Source organism: Schistocerca gregaria, chromosome 3 (genome assembly GCF_023897955.1).
Source record: "Schistocerca gregaria isolate iqSchGreg1 chromosome 3, iqSchGreg1.2, whole genome shotgun sequence".
In the NCBI taxonomy this organism is placed as follows: Eukaryota; Metazoa; Arthropoda; class Insecta; order Orthoptera; family Acrididae; genus Schistocerca; species Schistocerca gregaria.
Genome location: NC_064922.1, coordinates 581,241,970 through 581,259,668, shown reverse-complemented (window position 1 = coordinate 581,259,668; position 17,699 = coordinate 581,241,970). Strand labels below are relative to the sequence as shown.

The 17,699-nt window shown below is 40.0% G+C and overlaps 1 protein-coding gene across 1 annotated transcript in view; it reads right to left on the bottom strand.

Moving 5' to 3' along the window:
* LOC126354568 (uncharacterized) overlaps window positions 1-17,699 on the bottom strand; it is a 1,114,027-nt gene that overhangs the window by 439,218 nt on the left and 657,110 nt on the right. The window contains exon 8 of the mRNA XM_050004313.1: window positions 4,334-4,534. Within this exon, the coding sequence (XP_049860270.1) occupies window positions 4,334-4,534 (201 nt within the window). The remainder of the gene's footprint in view (window positions 1-4,333; window positions 4,535-17,699) is intronic.

Below are 17,699 nucleotides of genomic sequence, written 5' to 3'. Positions count from 1 at the left end.
TAAACTACAACATGTATTCATTGCCCCTATACTGAGCCATGGTGCAGTGCTCAGTGGTTTTGGCAACATAATACTTTGTAATATGTATATTTGTTTTTTGAAACATTCTGTTTTTATGTTGTTTCCCTGTCAACTAAATCAAAATAAAATAGTTAAAATCAAATTAATACTGCCTTGAGCTGTGGTGCATAGAATGTGGCACAGTGATTGGCTGGATTTGTTATTTATCATCTATCACTTTTGGGATGTTCTGGAAATATCATATGTTTGTATGTTCAGATATTCATGAATAGTCAATATTTGTATAAATACCAGCATTCTGCAATGTTCAGTATTTGTGTAAATAGCTGCATTCTTCGTCCAGGTAGTCGTTCTGTTCTGGTTGTACAATTAGTGTCCGTAATAAACATTCTTTCAGTTTTAGGCAATGTATTATTAAATAATCCTGCTTTTGGATTTGGATATTTTTTTGGTACAATCCAATTTACTGTATTGTTACTCAAATCTATACTGAAATCATTATTAAACAGTATGATAAAATTATAGTAGCAAAACACAGAAGAACGCTATTAAGGGATTTTGGATCAATATGTACAGTCTGAAACTCACTCTTAATTAATGAATCACTGAAAAAAAGAGTATAATATTAATACATGAAAATGTGTGTTCTATGAAGTGCAAATACTACCACCATACTGTTAATTTTTGGAAGCCAGTTAAATAATTTTTGGCATACAAGTCCATTCCTTAGCAGTGACAGTAGTTTTGGGATGCTAAATTGACTATTCTTCAAGATTATCTTGCAACAGGTAAAGCAATTACTGGCAAATTGAGGACAAATCTTCAGGACCAACTGAATGAAAAGATGTGTGACCACATGCCTACATCAGGACACTGCACTCGTTCACAAATGGAAGAACTGAGGGATTTTAAGCAGATTTATTTATCTATCAGATTAGTACCACATGACTTCCACCTATTTGTCCACAAAAGATATTAAGACAACCATAGATAAGTATTCTGGAGAGCTTCCACACATTATGTGAAGAATTAATTAATTTTTGTTGTTATTGTTGTTGTGGTTGCTGCTGCTGCTGATGATGATAATGATGATGATGACAACGAGCGATGACACAAATTTACTCAACTAGCAAGAAATCTTATCATCTACTCTCAGCTCATATAGCACCATGACAGCATGTGTAAGTGACCTTTGCAACTAATCAATTATTTTAGGGATGCAATGTAATCAATGGAAACATACTGCTACATCAGAAAGAAACTGCAGTTTTCACATAAAAATCAGAAGGGGAAATGTTGGGGATAAACAAGTACACTTTCCCAGATCAGTTCCATTCATTTAATCATATGTCACACAGCTGTGTTTGATTAGCTTCATATCAAAGCCAGATCTGGATTAAAAATTAATGCAAGTGAGCAAACAGCAGTACTGCCAGTTTGTCAATAATAATATTTATCATCGGGTATAAAGCGAAAAGAACAATTCTTTAGAGTAACCAACATGAAACCAATGCTTAACATAAATACGGTCATGTGTGTTATCAAATGAAATTTGTGACTGGACTGAGGATTGCTTGCTGGGGATGATGTGGCATGTTACACCAGCTGGACAGTCATCAGCAGATACAGGAATAGTTCCAGGCATGCCCCAGTGAAGAGTATTGGCTCCCTTGCCATTCATGTGATATATTAACTGACAGACAATGTTAATAAAAACTCATACTTTAGGCAGGTGATGCAGTAATGTTACATTTTTATGTTATTTAGTATGTATGTAATGTACGATGCAGTACTGATTACACAAAATATGCATAAATATTGTCAGATCTTGATGGGATTTCAAAGTGGTGCAAAGATTGGCAATTTGTTTAAAAATTCACAAATGTAACATACTGACTTCACAAAACACCAATACAAAGTATCATAGGACCATAAAATCAGTGTGTCACCACTGGAATTGGTCAACCTGGGTGTAACAGTATGTAAGGATATGTATATCATATAGGTTTAAACAAAGGTACAGCAGGTCGTGGGTAGTCATATTCACTGGTAGGTTAGTGGAAAAATGCAATCACTCCACACAGCAGCTTGCTTAGAAAACACTTGTGTGAGCCTTGCTATGATATAGTCTCTCAAGTGTGTATGAGATACATCAGATAGGACTAATCAGGGATACTGAACGTATAAGGGTAGCACAAATGAGCACACAATTATTTGACATTCAGGAGAGGATCATCATGGACATACCAAAAAACCTGAACTGGCAACCACTAAGGTATGTGCCATCTACCCTTACAGTGTCTCAAGAAACAATATTAAGCAATGAATCTAGAAAGCACAACAACCTCTTAGATACCATAGGGACCAGAGAATACAAGCTTAGACTACTTACAGCATAAATGTGTCTGCGTGTACTGTAACTCTTCCCTCATTCCATACAAGATAGGGCAGGAAGAAACCCTAATATGTGGTACACTGGGAAGTACCTTCTGCTGTGTGGTTCACTGTGGTTTGCACAGTGTAGAAGTAGATGAAGATGTAGATGTAGAGATCTTGCCAGTTGTCAATATAGCGTATACTTCCCCATGCTGCTACTGCTGTTTGACAATTCCTCGGAGTTTGCTGCGATTAGAGAAGTTTAAACGAGCTCAGTACTAAAAGGAACAGAAAGTGTGTAATACTGAAACTCTAAAGCTACCTTTCATGGACAGCACTTTACCTCTACTGTGTGATCTGAGCACTCGGTTTCAACTTGCAATATGTGAAATTTAACTACGTATACGAGGTGCTGTGGTGCCAGGAGGGCACTGCCGATGAAAGGCAAATAACAGCAGACAGTACAACACACTGCATTAGTCATATTCAATTGATCCCATGGAGAGTTACATCTTCGATGTGGAAACAAAGGGAAAATGTACATTTTTCTTTAATTTCAGTGCTATACAGTAAAATAAATTTACTACCGACTTGTGTACTACAGTGCTAATTCTGATAATAAAATAACCTAAAACACTAATCTTATTTGTTTTTGTTAAGATACTTTTCAACACAGGTGAAGGAATTGCCCAAAAGAAAGTTCTTTCCAACACATTATTTACATAACATTAGTGTACAGGCAGGTTGCTGAACACATGTTTACCCATATTTCTAGCTCCTTTCTGTCCTTATTGTGATCTTTGTAGAGGTTGTTTTTGTGATAGCGTTCTAGTCATGTTTTCCAAAAGTCTTTTTAGAAAAGAGTAATATTGTAATTATAAATATCATTACTAAATATAGATATTGTGAAGTAGTTGCCAATCGCTGGTTTTTTAAGAGTCCTTTGCAGGATGTCCAGGGTTAACAGCAGATATGTGTGCTGGAACATGCTTCTATATTCCAAAAATATTGCCCGCATCAGTCAAGTTTCCCCCAAACAATAGTTACAGAACTTATTAGTGGATGGGAATATGCAGAATACATTTGTTTCTTCATTTTATCAAATGCAGCACTAATCACGCATACTGCAAACATAGCTCAACCAACGCATTTCATTAATTTTACCTTATGGTTGTTATCTATCTGCCACGTGAAAAACTTACACTTTCCACTTCTTGTATTTCACTGTACTTCTTGAGTTCTATAAGAAGTACTGAACTGAGTGTTCAGAGGCTTGTCAAAATTCAGCAATAATAATGTGTCTTGAACCATCTGTTGACATTTTCAAATATTTCATCAGTTGCATTTGCAGTATGGGGACTGGTATTACTTTTTATTCCTATATATGTATGACCTGCAAAAAAACACAAAACTTGCATGTTATGAAACTGCAATTGATAATTTATGTGAATCAGATTCACAGCACTCAAAATCGAACCTTGTGGTACACCACGTCCAATTGCTCCAAATTCTGAGAGCCAGATAATTGTCACTGGCATGGTATTTATACACTTTGCCTGTCTTTCGTGTAAGAAAGATTTTTACAAGCGTGTGATGTATTTTTCTGTCCATTCGAACAGACATCACGCATACGAATCTGTACACATATGGGCCTTGGCGGGGCAATCCATGTTACTTCTGTGTCAAAATTTACACCATAGTAGGTGATCGGTACGAGTCAGTAGAGGAAGACAACCAATAAGACATTCCGCTGTTATTTGCTACGTGAGAACCGCGGGCCGCACAAATACTTGACAGTTTGACGACCACTGGCCTAGGCGGTTAAGGCAACCATTCTAGAATAGCGGAGCATCTGGGTTAGAGTCCCATATCACCACAAATTTTCTCATGTTGCCGCTGCATTTTTTCATTCTCTATGAACCGAGATGAATCAGACCTGAGAGGGTGACGGTGTCGGCGTGGACAGCGCTCCTGCCAGGTTCCAAGCTGCCGTCGAACGACTTCCTGGACCTGGAGGCAGCCGTCGACGGTTCGTGGGCGGAGGAGGCGGCGGAAGCAGGGGCGGGGTCGGGGGCGGACCCGGCGCCGTTCACCGGCCGTCGCCGGCGACGCACGCTGCCACCGCCGCTGCTTTCGTCTGCAACAGGCAAAAACATCCGTTCAATGTTGCCGCCTGGAGTACAATATAACTGAATCGCAAATTGTTGAAACCAAATGCGTCAAAATTTTCAGTTTTCCTTTTTTCACTGAATACAACATTTAAGAGTACAGCCTATCGTTTGGTGTTGAAATGAAACACGTCTTGCTCCTACAAATGGTAGAATCGGGTGCACTGCACGGTGTTTGTTGTTAAAACCAAATAACTCACTCACTTATTTCGTTTCAACAGATGCTGCTCGTTCCCGCGCAGAATCTGTTTTCCTCCAATGCTACACATTGTTGATAAAATTATCCACTTTCTTTGTTGTGGCTCTAATGGTCACAGCTAATGTTCATTAAACGGCAGTTGGTTGTATTACAATGGCTAGAAAAAAAAGGAAGATTACTGCAGCTCGTAGTAAAGGACTGCCTTATCGAAATTAAAGAGGAGATTATGTTCCAGCGAAAGCAGTTAGGGACTCTTGCAAGTAAATATCAAGCTTTCTTGGAACAACCGAGGAAACTGTGCAGACGTAAATGTCAATATTGCCAGCAACACCAATCTTGTATTGCAGTATTAATTTCCTTAAGGCATGAGGATGAAATGTTATGACGCCATTGACGTAATTGAACGCAATAATATTTTGGCAATATTTCTTGATCTTCCTACCAAATATGCCCATGAGTTACATCTGCAGCGCCTTATTGAAGCAAAGGAAGTAAAGCAGTGGCGTCCTTGGAAATCTGATACAGAATGTTGTGAAAACTGCATGGATGCAAAGTTTTTTGACCAAGTTGTGCTTGGAACTGAAAGGAAACTGGATTGCAAGAAAGCTTTCATGAATATACATGCAGTGACGAATTCGCTCGTGTTTGGAGTCTGTAAATTTCTTCTTGAGGGAATTGCACCTGTTGATGAACGCGGAAAAACCTAAGCACCACGAAGACATCGAACAATACCCTTGCACTCATTCACGTGCATACAAAGTCTTTCCCCACAAAAACCTCACATTATTCACGAAAAGAAGCAACATATTTAAACTCTTAACTAAATGTGCGAATAATGCACAGCATGACAAATATGCACATTGTACAGTAACATATGGTGTTTATCGTAATTATTATCGGGGCAATTTTTATTATTCACTTGGCAGACCCCAAGTGGATATCTGCTGTAGCACATATAAATGAAAAAGCCAGGCTTGTTGCAAGAGCGGAATTGAATGTTCCTAAGCGTCGTAGTTCTAAATTTTACAACTAACTTCTGGATGCAAAGAGAATTTTTATTGATACATAGGGACCCATTAGTTTTTGATTATATGCAAAACTTGTAGTTTCCACATATCACAATCCAACATATATTATTCTATGTACACCAACTATGGGTACTGTTTTGGCACACATGATTTGAAAACTGACCACTCCACTGTGTACTTGTACCATGTAGGCTTAGGAAAGAAAGGTGCAACCCGAAGTGGCATCTTTCGTTTCTGATTATATAAGAAACGATCTCAGTAAGAATGTGACTGACCTTTCCTTTTCCGATGGATGTGTCGGCCAGAATAAAAATCACCATGTGTATGGGCATGGTTCAAGCAGGAATACTCAAGAGCACAATACATAAATGTCCTGAGAGGGGCCATTCATTCCTCCCGCGTGGGACCAACTTTGGGCAATGTAAGAGGAAAAAAAAACTCGTGACCGCATTTACACCCCTTATGAGTACGTGGAACTGACAGTAAGCAGTAAAAGGAACGTGGCAATAAAACTAGTTAATGGAGAGGAAATATTAGATTCCGACAACCGGTGGCCAAAATATTTTAGAAAAAGTGTTGTTTCGTGGGAGACAGTGACAGAATAACGTGATAAAATAACGCTTCTTCACTCCGATTAGCACCAAAGAAATACAATAGGCCTACCTTGTGACAGCGAAGGTGGTTGGCCTTCCATACATCGATGTATTAGTAAGACATACCTTTCACTTAAGAAACAGACTTCAACCCACCAGTCCAGGATTAATGGACAGCATTCCAAAGGCCTACCCAACATACCAAGTACCTATTTCCAGAATGAAGATGGAAGATGTGAAGAAAGTCATTGAACAAGTGCCTGCTGCAGAGAGAGCATTCTATGAAGTGCTTTCTTTGCCAGTGATCGGCTAAAATTATAGCTAATGTACAGTTAAACATTATTGCTGTTAAAATAATTCAGTTTGTTCTATTTGGTCACACCATGTTACTGTATTATGAAGTGTTCACACAATTAAATACTAAAAAAAAAGCAAAATATAGGTTAAGTTGCTGAAACCAAATAAGTCAAAAAACTGAAATCATTAAATAAAGAAATGAAGTATTCTAGGTTAATTACTTCCCTTTCAATAAAAGCAGAATGTATCACTTTCAGTTCTGAAAAATTCCAGTAATGTAGCAATAATACATACGGAAGCGTTTAGTTTTTTTGTCTCTTGAAAAGTCTAAAAAAAGACTTATTTGGTTTCAACAATTGACAATTCAATTTATACAGCTCTTTTTGGATGCAAGCATTTCTCACCTGTGACATTCCGGTACGGGTACATACACAAAGAATTAAACCAATACAGAACAAAGTTTTATTTCTGAGCGTGGTACTGCCTTTCGACAGCGTTCAGACACAGTTGACACCGGAAGTAGATTCCAGTAGGAGACTAACGTAGAGTTCATTGAAGCCAAGAGGAAAAAGGTGGAATCTCCTAGAAGAATTCACTTTCACTTACACTTATAACGGTAAAGAATGTCTGCAAAATTATGTATGACCAACACTGTGTTTGATTTTCCATACCACATAATGAGCAAGCATTTCTGACTTAAGCGAGATTTAATTGATGTGCCTAATATGGTGACAGACAGTGGAAATATTCGTCAGCAGCGCATTCAAATCGAAATATTAATTTGAGAAGGATTACATTTTACTCTCAATATGAACCAAGTCTGTCTTTACACACATTTACACAGTTTTTTGAGGAAGAACATGTAACCTCACGTAAGCTCATATAATTCGACTTTAGTCTGAAAAGTTTCTGAACTTCTGTGTTTCGATTCACGTCACTGCCAAAGTTAGCGGTAACCAATATTACATACGCTATCAGAGACGAATGTTCGATGAGAGTCGGCGGCTTTGACCAATAAAAGGGGAACAGAAACATGCGACAAACGTCGTAAACAATATGGCGTCTATAAAGTGATCACTATCCTTATAGAACATGTTACTTACGCGTTTTCAGCTTTGATTACACGAAAACTTCAAGTGTTATTTAATTCCTAGTGTCTACTGCACTCCGAAATAAAATGCCGCGTATGAAAAACAGCTATACTGGCTGCACTGCGCGGTGAATGCAGAGCTTTCTGCTACCACACTGCTTCTCCCCATGTAATAATATATTGTATGTGCTAGGCGGCGCTACGCTTATTATTTTCCCTGAACGCTGCCCCCTCCTACAAAGGAAAATGTACAAATTTAATTATGCATTTTTCGCTGTGGAAGACTTCATATTTTTAACAGTAGTATCCTACTTGCTACACAATAGTCAGTACTTTTTTATTTAAAGAAAATCCGTTCACAACGAAGTTTTCAAAAAAGAAAAAATCTATTTACGAATAGAACAATTAAGTTTATATTTTAATACCAAGCGTTCGACACACCAGCGATATATCGCCGCCTGTCTCGGCAACGATATCGCCAGCAACCTGCTCCTCGCCTCGACACTGTCACACAAGAGCAATTTACCGGTCAATTTGTAGTAATTCAGAGAAATTTCGAACAGTACTTCGACTCAACTCTTGTTTACCACTGGTGGAAATCTCAGTACGTCGAATAATACATGTCCAAAAATGGGAATTCAAACCACAAATTCTTTTTAACGCTCCTCTTGGAATCTGTAAGCTATCCACTAAGGAAATGTCCTTACATAATTTCTCCTACTTGCTTGAAAACAAACTTCGAAGTCTCCAATTTGCGAGCAATCTTGCCAGTTCAAAGACATATATAAATATCACTCCAAGGCTGTTTTTTTAAAATAGTAATCACTTTATCATACCTTGCACGATTTGCCAGTGCGGCCTTACAGGCCATTTTCAAACGCAGTAGGTGTCGGTGTGTCGTACAATTACCTGTTGTTAAACTGCGGATGCTATACGCATTCTGGCTTCAATTCTGACGCTCGCACGTCGTGCACACGCTTTCTGATCGGCTATATCCACCGTTTAATAATAGGATAATTGTACGACACATCGATATCTACTGCACTTGACAAGTAGCGAATCGTGCAAGAAGCAATACAATGAACAATTTTCAAAAACATCCGAGCTGTAATTCTCCGGTACGTCTTTTAACATATATACGGCTGGGATACCCCTCATGCAGAAAATTTCATCAGTTCATTATTTGCGTTTAAAGAAACTGCATCATTTTTTCGATTACTTTTTCTTAGCTCGCATTATACTGGAGTCCTTATCTTGTTGCTGGAGAAATTCATTTTTTCTTGAAAATACACACATTTTGATCTTCTGATAAGTATACTTAATTTTACAGTGATTTTAAAAATATGATTTAACATTTATATGAATGATTGGCGTCTGTTCTTATAGGCCTAGCTGGGCAATGGATCCACCTTACTCAGTGCGGATGCACAAATACATCCGACCTCCTATTGGGAATCTCAGAATAGCGGACTGTGAGTAAAACGGACAGGGACTGCAGATAAGTGGCGCCCGATGTTAAAGTGGATCGGCCGTGAGGCGTGCCGAAATAGCCCGCGCAGTTGCGATAACACTGTCCCGGGTGGCGCAGTCGTTGACGCGCCTGTCTAGTAAGCAGGAGATCCCTTGTTCGAATCCCGGTCCGATCACATTTTCACTCACCACCGCTAATTCCGCGTAATGCCCCGCTGCAGCTGATAGCACTGATCCCTTTTAATTTACATATAATGATTTAACATTGTTATCCATCTCGTATAATTCTAAGTAAAGGCTTCACTTGTCTTCCATGATGTTCTGATTCTATTTGTAATACACAGCTTACGAACATTTAACATAGTGTACAAATACTTACCGAAGTAATGTTTGGGAAAAGCATTTTTAAGTAACCTATGACTTCGTTACACAATACACTTTTCAATAGCGAACGACGCGTTCTATATTGTATTTGTATTTCGCGAATACAATCAATTCCGTCTTCATTTAAAAATGCTGCCGGTTTCGCTCAGTTCTTGACCATCCTCTTACTAAGATGACAGGAGGAGCAGTGATGAAGCGGGTGTTACAAATCCACCCCGTGTGTGTCCACGTTTAAAGCAATTTCAACAATGCTGATTTGCATAACTCTTTGTTGTAAATATCATGAGCCCGAGTTGGATTATGTCGCAAAGGACGTTAGTACAGTTTTAGAATAGATATGCCCTGAACATTAAAATAAATTTTCAGTTAATACACTGCCGTGCAAAATTTACGGACGAAAGTAACATTCGCATGACGAGTCACTGCCCAGTAACATAGCTCTATGAAATAAAGCATTCATAGGAAGAGTTGCTACGGTATTTGTACAGAAGGCAACTGGGGGAGTACGCATGAGACGAACAGAAACGAAACTTTTATTCGAAGACAATAATTACACTGGAGTCACCGAAATGTGTGATGGGCCTCCGGACATTACAAATAGTCTTAATAGCGTGTTTGCTCGCCACGGACGGCAATCCTTGCTCTGAAACATGCTCCCAAGCTGCCCAAAATGTTGGGAAGTTCTTGTAGCAAGGCGTTCCATTCCTCCACCAGTGCAGTTGACAACTGCTGGGTGGTTTTTGGTGCATGTGGACGTCACCCCGACGGGTCCCACAAGTGCTCGATGAGATTTGAATCGGGAGAACGGCCAGGCTAGTCCATTCGCCGAATATCTTCTCGTTTCAAGAGCTGCCACACCTGTGCAGTTCGATGTGGCCGTGTACTGTCATCCATAAAACTGAAGTCAGGGCCGAATGCACCCCGGAAACACGGACATTGGGAAGGAATAAAGTGACAACTACATTGACATATGAGTGTATCGTGTTCAAAGATTTGGAGGTCAGTACGTCCACGTAACATTCTACTTTCCAAGACCATAACATCTGGTCTACCGAGATGATCATCGCTGACAATGTTCCCGCGTGTATAAACTGTTCCCACCTCTCACCATGAGAGACTATGTCCAACATTGACGAAAACGACTGTTTTGGTGGTCCTGGTGTTGTGGTATGGGGAGGCATGGGAGTACTGACTTCCAAATCTTCCAACACGGTATGGTACACTCACCAGTCAACGTCACTGTGACGTACTCCTTCCCCAAGGTCGTCTTTCCAAGGGTGTATTCGGCCCTGTCTTAATTTTTATGGGTGACAATAAGCGACCGTATCTGACGCGTTACTCGAATGACCACCACGTTCGTTGATTTTTATCTTGTGGTGTTACTCGAAGGATAGCATTTATGTTTCATTACTACCACAGAATCTCGAAAATCTGTGACACGACACCACATCACAGCAGCTCTTGTTACCGTCTGTTCCGATTTACTGGACTGAACAGAAATGAACTGCTGACGAGATGTGTGTCATGTGATGAACGGCGGACACAGAACATTTACAAACATGGCAAAAAAAAAACTTTTAAAGTTTGTCTTTCACATACTGTATCAATTGTTAAGTTGTTCTTGGCCATTTACCAGAGCCGCATTTTTGAAATGTTTCATGGACTCTATAAATAACCTGTAAAGCCGACGTCGGAGAATTTTTTGGATTCTTGACTGACGTGGCAACACTTGAGGAAATAGACCTTCTGACATTACGACTTAGCAGATGTGTTAGAAAGGAGTGGGACACGGTTGCAGCCCATCCCCGATGTTATTCAATCTTTACAAGGAGCGAGCAGTAAATCAAAGAAGAATTTGGAAAAGCAAACCTACATTTAGAGATTTGGCAGACTTGGAGAAAGTTTTTGACAACGTCTACTTTAAGACAGGTTTCGAAAAATCAGAAGATACGAGGAGTAAAATAAAGGGGGCGTAAGGTTATATACAACTCGTACAGAGACCATACAGCAGTTAGGAATCGAAGGAGAAGAAAGGGAAGCTGTGGTTTAGAAGGGAGTGAGACACGGTTGTAGACAAACCCCAGTGTTGTTCAATCTGTACAAGGAGCGAGAAGTAAAAGAAACTAAAGAATAATTTGGAATATAATTTAAAGTACAGGGAGAAGAAATAAAAACTTTTAGGTTGCCGATGATATTGTAATGGTGTCAGAGATAGCAAGGACTTGAAAGACCAAATGAACAGAGTAGACAGCCACTTGAAGCGAGGATATAAGATTAACATCAACAACATCAAAACAGGACTAATGGAATGTAATCTAATTAAATTAGGTGATGCTGAGGGAATTTTACTAGGGAAAGAACCATTAAAAATAGTAGAGGAATTTTCCTATTTGGGCAGCAAAGTAACCGATGAAGGCCGAAATAGGAAGGATATAAAATGTAGGATGGAAATGGCAAGAAAAGCTAGTATGAAGAAGAGAAATTTGATAACATCGAATATAAATTCAAGTATTAGGAAGTCATTTCTGAAGGTATTTGTATGGAGTGTAAACTTATATGGAAGTGAAACGCTGATGGTAAACAGTTGAGACAAGAAGAGTGTAGAAGCTTTTTAAATGTGGTGCTACAGAAGAACCCTGATGATTAGATCGGTAGCTCATGTAACCAATGAGGAGTACTGAATAAAATTTGGGAAAAAAGAAATTTGTGGCAATAATTGACTAACAGAAGGGATCTGTTAATAGGGCATATCCTGAGATACCAAGGGATTACCAATTCAGTACTGGAGGAAATGTGGAGAGCAAACATATGAATACAGTAAGTAGTTTCAAAAGAATGTAGGCTGCAGTAATTATTCGGGTGTGAAGAGGCTTGGACGGGATAGAGCAGCGCCGTGAGCTGCCGTGGGCTGACGACGACGACGACGACCACCACCACCACCACCACCACCACCACCACCACCACCACAACAACACTGTAAGTAACGATCCACGTTCATTTACTTCTTCGCATTTGCTTTCATTCCCACCATAGTCAAAACATTTCTTTGACATCTACAAATTGAGACTAACGTAATTGGTAATTTCAAGTCTTTTATTGTCAGTAAGACCTACTCGAGACCACCCATTCCACAAAATATTTTACGTTGTTCATATACTGTGCTCTTGTTGGAATTTAATTATCTGGAAATACGAGTTAAATCGATGAAAATGGTTTAAAAACCAGGCATTTACTTCTCGACTTTCCAGATCAGAGAAACTGTTGATAGCTGGATTTCTGACGAGACCATCGCAACCAGCAAAAGAAATATACGGAAAAGGACCGCACTTCTTTTGGAATACTGAACAGAATTTTCAGTTATAGCTTCCAATGTGTCCGAAACAACATTTACAATCAGTGAATATTATCAGTTTGTCATGGTACAATGAAACATTTATTTACATGACAAAGCCTTCAAAACAGAGCGCACGGAAAGCGGTGGAGTGATGCATGACGCGAATGATTATGTGAGAGAACAAAAAAAAAAAATACGCATCGGGGAACAACCTGGCGATGAAGACGTAATTATGAACGTAAGTAAAATTAAAAGGTAGTCGACGAGAAATGTACCAGGCTGTTGATAGTATTTGTGCCATGTAGTTATTTGTTACAATCCCACAGATAAGACAGAAACAACGAGACAGTGAAAAGTTCGTGTTCGTATTAAAAATTAAGTAGTAGGAAAAATACATACGTATCGCTCAAGACAGTGGTGCGTATAAATCTAGTAGAGGCCTTTAAACCACAGTAAGTATCGAATGACCGATCATAATGTGCTATGATACGCGGATCTAACACAATAGTGATAATTTAGAGCACTGTAAGACACAATTAACGCCTTTTTGTTCTTACCCAGAAGATAATTTAATTTTTACACGAGCACACGCACACCGAGTTGGAAACACCTGCTCTAAGAGATTTTTTTCGTACAGTGCTGTTTGACGATAGCCCATAGTTCTGCATTTAATGGAAGGCAAGAAAATACTGCTTATTATTTGGCTAACTCCTCGACGATGTTTCAGAAATGACGACACATTACCTATATATATATATATATATATATATATATATATATATATATATATATATATATATATATATATATATATATCCTCCTATTTCGTACTAGCTGACAAATTTTCGACGATCGGTTACATTTTACTTACGGCAGCGGCGGCGTAGTGTGCTGACACTGGCAACGACCGTTGAATGCTGGGAATTGTGTGATGTTCATATTAACGCAAACGTTTTGTTATGAATTGTTCGCTTTGAGAAAATAATTTACTGAACGGACAAGAATACATACAAGAATCTGTCAGCCACAGAGAAGGAACAGCATTAATTTATTTACTGAATGGCCGGTCGATGCCAACATCATCACGCTACGTCGCAGCTGCCGTAAGTAAAATTTTACCCGACGACCGCAGCTTAAACTTGATTTTGGAAAAGTAGTGTGTGAAAAGGTACTGGATAACATCGTTGCTTTACTAGAGTAGCGGTAAAGCTACGTAATGTGTAGACTGGAACGAGCGCTAAAAACAAAATTGTATGGGGAACTACACTGCGAACCACGAAGACATGGGCCCCGTACCTGCATCGGTGAAACGTCGTGGAGCAAGCGAGCGAGCCTGTCGTAGCGAGCTCGGAGCGGCAACTGGACAGATCGGCCTGGAGCGGCGACAGCCGCCGACAGGAAGCCGCAACGCTTCCTGCTGATATCCCGCGCACAAACAATACGCGCGCACTCGCCTAGCCCTCGTGGTGTGGATCTCTACACACGCCACGATGGGAAGAACGCTGCGAGGGCTGGAGTTCATTTGCAAAATCCGTCCTCCGATTTACAATTACTCTCTATGCTACACCTATTGCCTACTCGGTTACTCTCACGGAGTGTCGCAGGAGCTAAACAGTTTCTGTCTCTCTGACACCGAAAAGAGGCAGATCCCGTCCCCAGAGATAACTGCTTCATGCTCACAGATATTGTTACGAAGGAGTAAATTTTCTGGGACTCACACAACCTAGATTTCGACAATACTAATTTATAGGAACTCTGAATGTCAGTTACATTGCATACATTGTTATGAGACTTACTACCAAAATTTCACATTTACGCTGATTACTACACGCCGCTGTGTACTTTCCTGTCAAATGAAATTGTTCAGCAGGTTACTAAGTAAGGAGAAGCGGCAGTAAGATCATCTCATTACAAGATACATTCTGAATTCGATTCCTGCTCAAACAATTTTGACTTAAGTCCTACGTACTAGTACAAATTTTAAAAAGGGAATACCGGTATTATTTTCTTAAAAACGCAGAGGATTATTTCCTACCACATCTTCATCAAAACGAATATAGTTATTTCATCAGTAACTATCTGTGTACATATTCCGCAAGTCACAGTACAGTGCGTGGCAGAGGGTACCCCTATCACTTCGGTCACTTTTATTCCTGTTCCATTCGCAAAATAGAGCGAGGGGGGAACTACTGTCTATGCGCCTCCGAATGAACCCTGATTTCTCGTGTCTTATCATAGGGTTCCTTACGCAAATTGTACTTTGGTGGCAGTATACGCATTCTGCAATCAGTTTCAAATTGTGATTCTATATATTTTCTCAGTCGTGTTCCTCGCAAAGACCGTCGCCTTCCCTCTAAGGATTCCCATTTGAGTTCCAGATGCATCTCAGCAACACTTCCGTGTTGTTCTAACCTACAGGTAACAAATCTAGCAGCCCTCCCCTGAATTGTTTCGATATGTTCTTTTAATCCAACCTCGTGTGGATCCCAAACACTTGATCGACACTCAGGAAAGGTTGCAGCAGCTTCCTATACGAGGTCTCCGTTACAGATGAACCACACTTTCCCCAAAATTATCCCAACAAGCTGAAGTTGACCATTCGCCTTCCTTAACAACGTCCACACGTTCAATCTCACATCGCTTTTCAATGTTACGCCCAGATATTTAAACGGCGTGACTGTGACAAGCTGGACACTACTAATGCTGTATACGGACATTAAGGGTTTGTTTTTCCTACTCATTTGCATTAACTTACATTTTTCTACATTTACAGCCAGCTGCCATTCATCAAACCAACTAGAGCTTTTGTCTGCATCATCCTACTCTCACTCACCTTCGAGACCTTCCCGCACATCACAGCAGTATCAGCAAACAACCGCAGATTGCTACCCACCCTGTCCGCGAGACCATTTATATATACAGAAAACACTAGCACTCCTACTGCACTTCCCTGGGGCATTCCGGACGAAACCCTTGTGTCTGACGAACACTAGCCGCCGAGGACAATAGATCGTGTCTGTTACTTAAGAAATACTCGAGCAACTCACATATCTGGGAAACTGTTCCGCTCGCTTGTACCTTCGTTAACAGTCTGCAGTGGGGGTACCATGTCAAATGCTTGTGTTAAATGTAGAAATATGCAATCTGCCTGTTATCGTTCATCCATATTAGCATATATCAAGTGAAAAAAGGGCAAGCTGAGTTTAGAACGAGCGACGCTTTCCAAAATGGTGCCGATTCGCGGACATTAAGTTCTCAGTCTCAAGGAAATTTATTATATTCGAACTCAGAATATGTTCACGAATTCTGCTCAAACAAACAACAGAGCAGCAGCTACGGAGCGGATGTCGAACACAAGTTTGTCACCCAGTTCGTCTAAATGTTTAAGATAACGTATTCGTGACGCAAAAATTTTTGTCAGCAGCTGCTGTTACTGATTGCCGGCCAGTGTGACCCAGCGGTTCTAAGCGCTGCAGTCTGGAACCGTGCGACCGCTACGGTCGCAGGTTAGAATCCTGCCTCGGGCTTGGATGTGTGTGTTGTCCTTAGGTTAGTTAGGTTTAAGTAGTTCTAAGGGAGTGATGACCTCAGAAGTTAAGTCTCATAGTGCTTAGAGCCATTTTGCTATTACTGATCATAACTATTTTGTGTGTTTAGGGAAATGTGTTAAAGGCAGCAGGTATTTTTAAGGCATAAAGATCCTACAGATTTCCATACAGACAGTATATGCAATCTCTGAGACATAGGCCTTCTTTTATACATTCAAAATCTCTTGATATTCACATCTGGTATGCGGCCAATACACGTATGCGTCCCATCTTACAATGCTGCGTGATTTGTAAACTACGTGCTCTTTATACTGCATTCTCCCAATATCCTCTCAATGTACCGTAATCTGCAGCCTGCCTTACCTACGACAGCCTACCTGATCCTTCTGTTTCAAATCTCTACAAACTGTTACATCCAGATGCGAGTTGACACATTCGAAATGAGAATGACTGATATTTTACTCGTAGTTCAATTTTTTTGTTTTGTTTTGTTTCGTGGTGCGCACCGTTTTACATTTCTGAGCATTTGAACCAAGTTGCAAGTCGTTGCACAACTTCGAAATCTTATCATCTAACAGCATAGTTTCTGCGAGCTTCTTTTCAGCTTGATTTTCATTATAGGTAACTTCATCATCTGTAAGACTCCTGACGTTACTGTTGATACTCTCTGCCAGGTCACTGAAATACAAAGCGAACAACAATGGCCCTGACACACTCCCGTGAGACACACCGGAAGTTACTTCTACTCCTGTCGATGACTCTCCATCCACAGTGATTAATGGTTGCCACTACAGACGCAAATCTGAGCCTGAAAGGAGGAACATTTACTTTTCATTGTGTACTATCACGACGTCACGTGGGTATGCTCGCCAGAAATATAATTAATATACTGATCATCTGAATGCTTACTCTGTAGATATTCCTATTCTGTGAACATAGGTTATAATTTGATTTCGCCCATGGGCAACTGTTAACTTGCAAACGTCAGACTGCTGAAGGCGAACGAAGCTTTAAAGCCAAAATAAAGTCACTGTGCGTACCTAGCAAAATTCTATATAACTGTCAAGTTTGTTCGAGTGCCAAGAATCAAGTGAATTCATTGGAACGCACTCGACTGATAAACGTCGAATATCCGAGGTCGTGCCTGTCAGCTCTCCGCGTTGTTTACGCTTGACTAACTGCCTGCAGGCA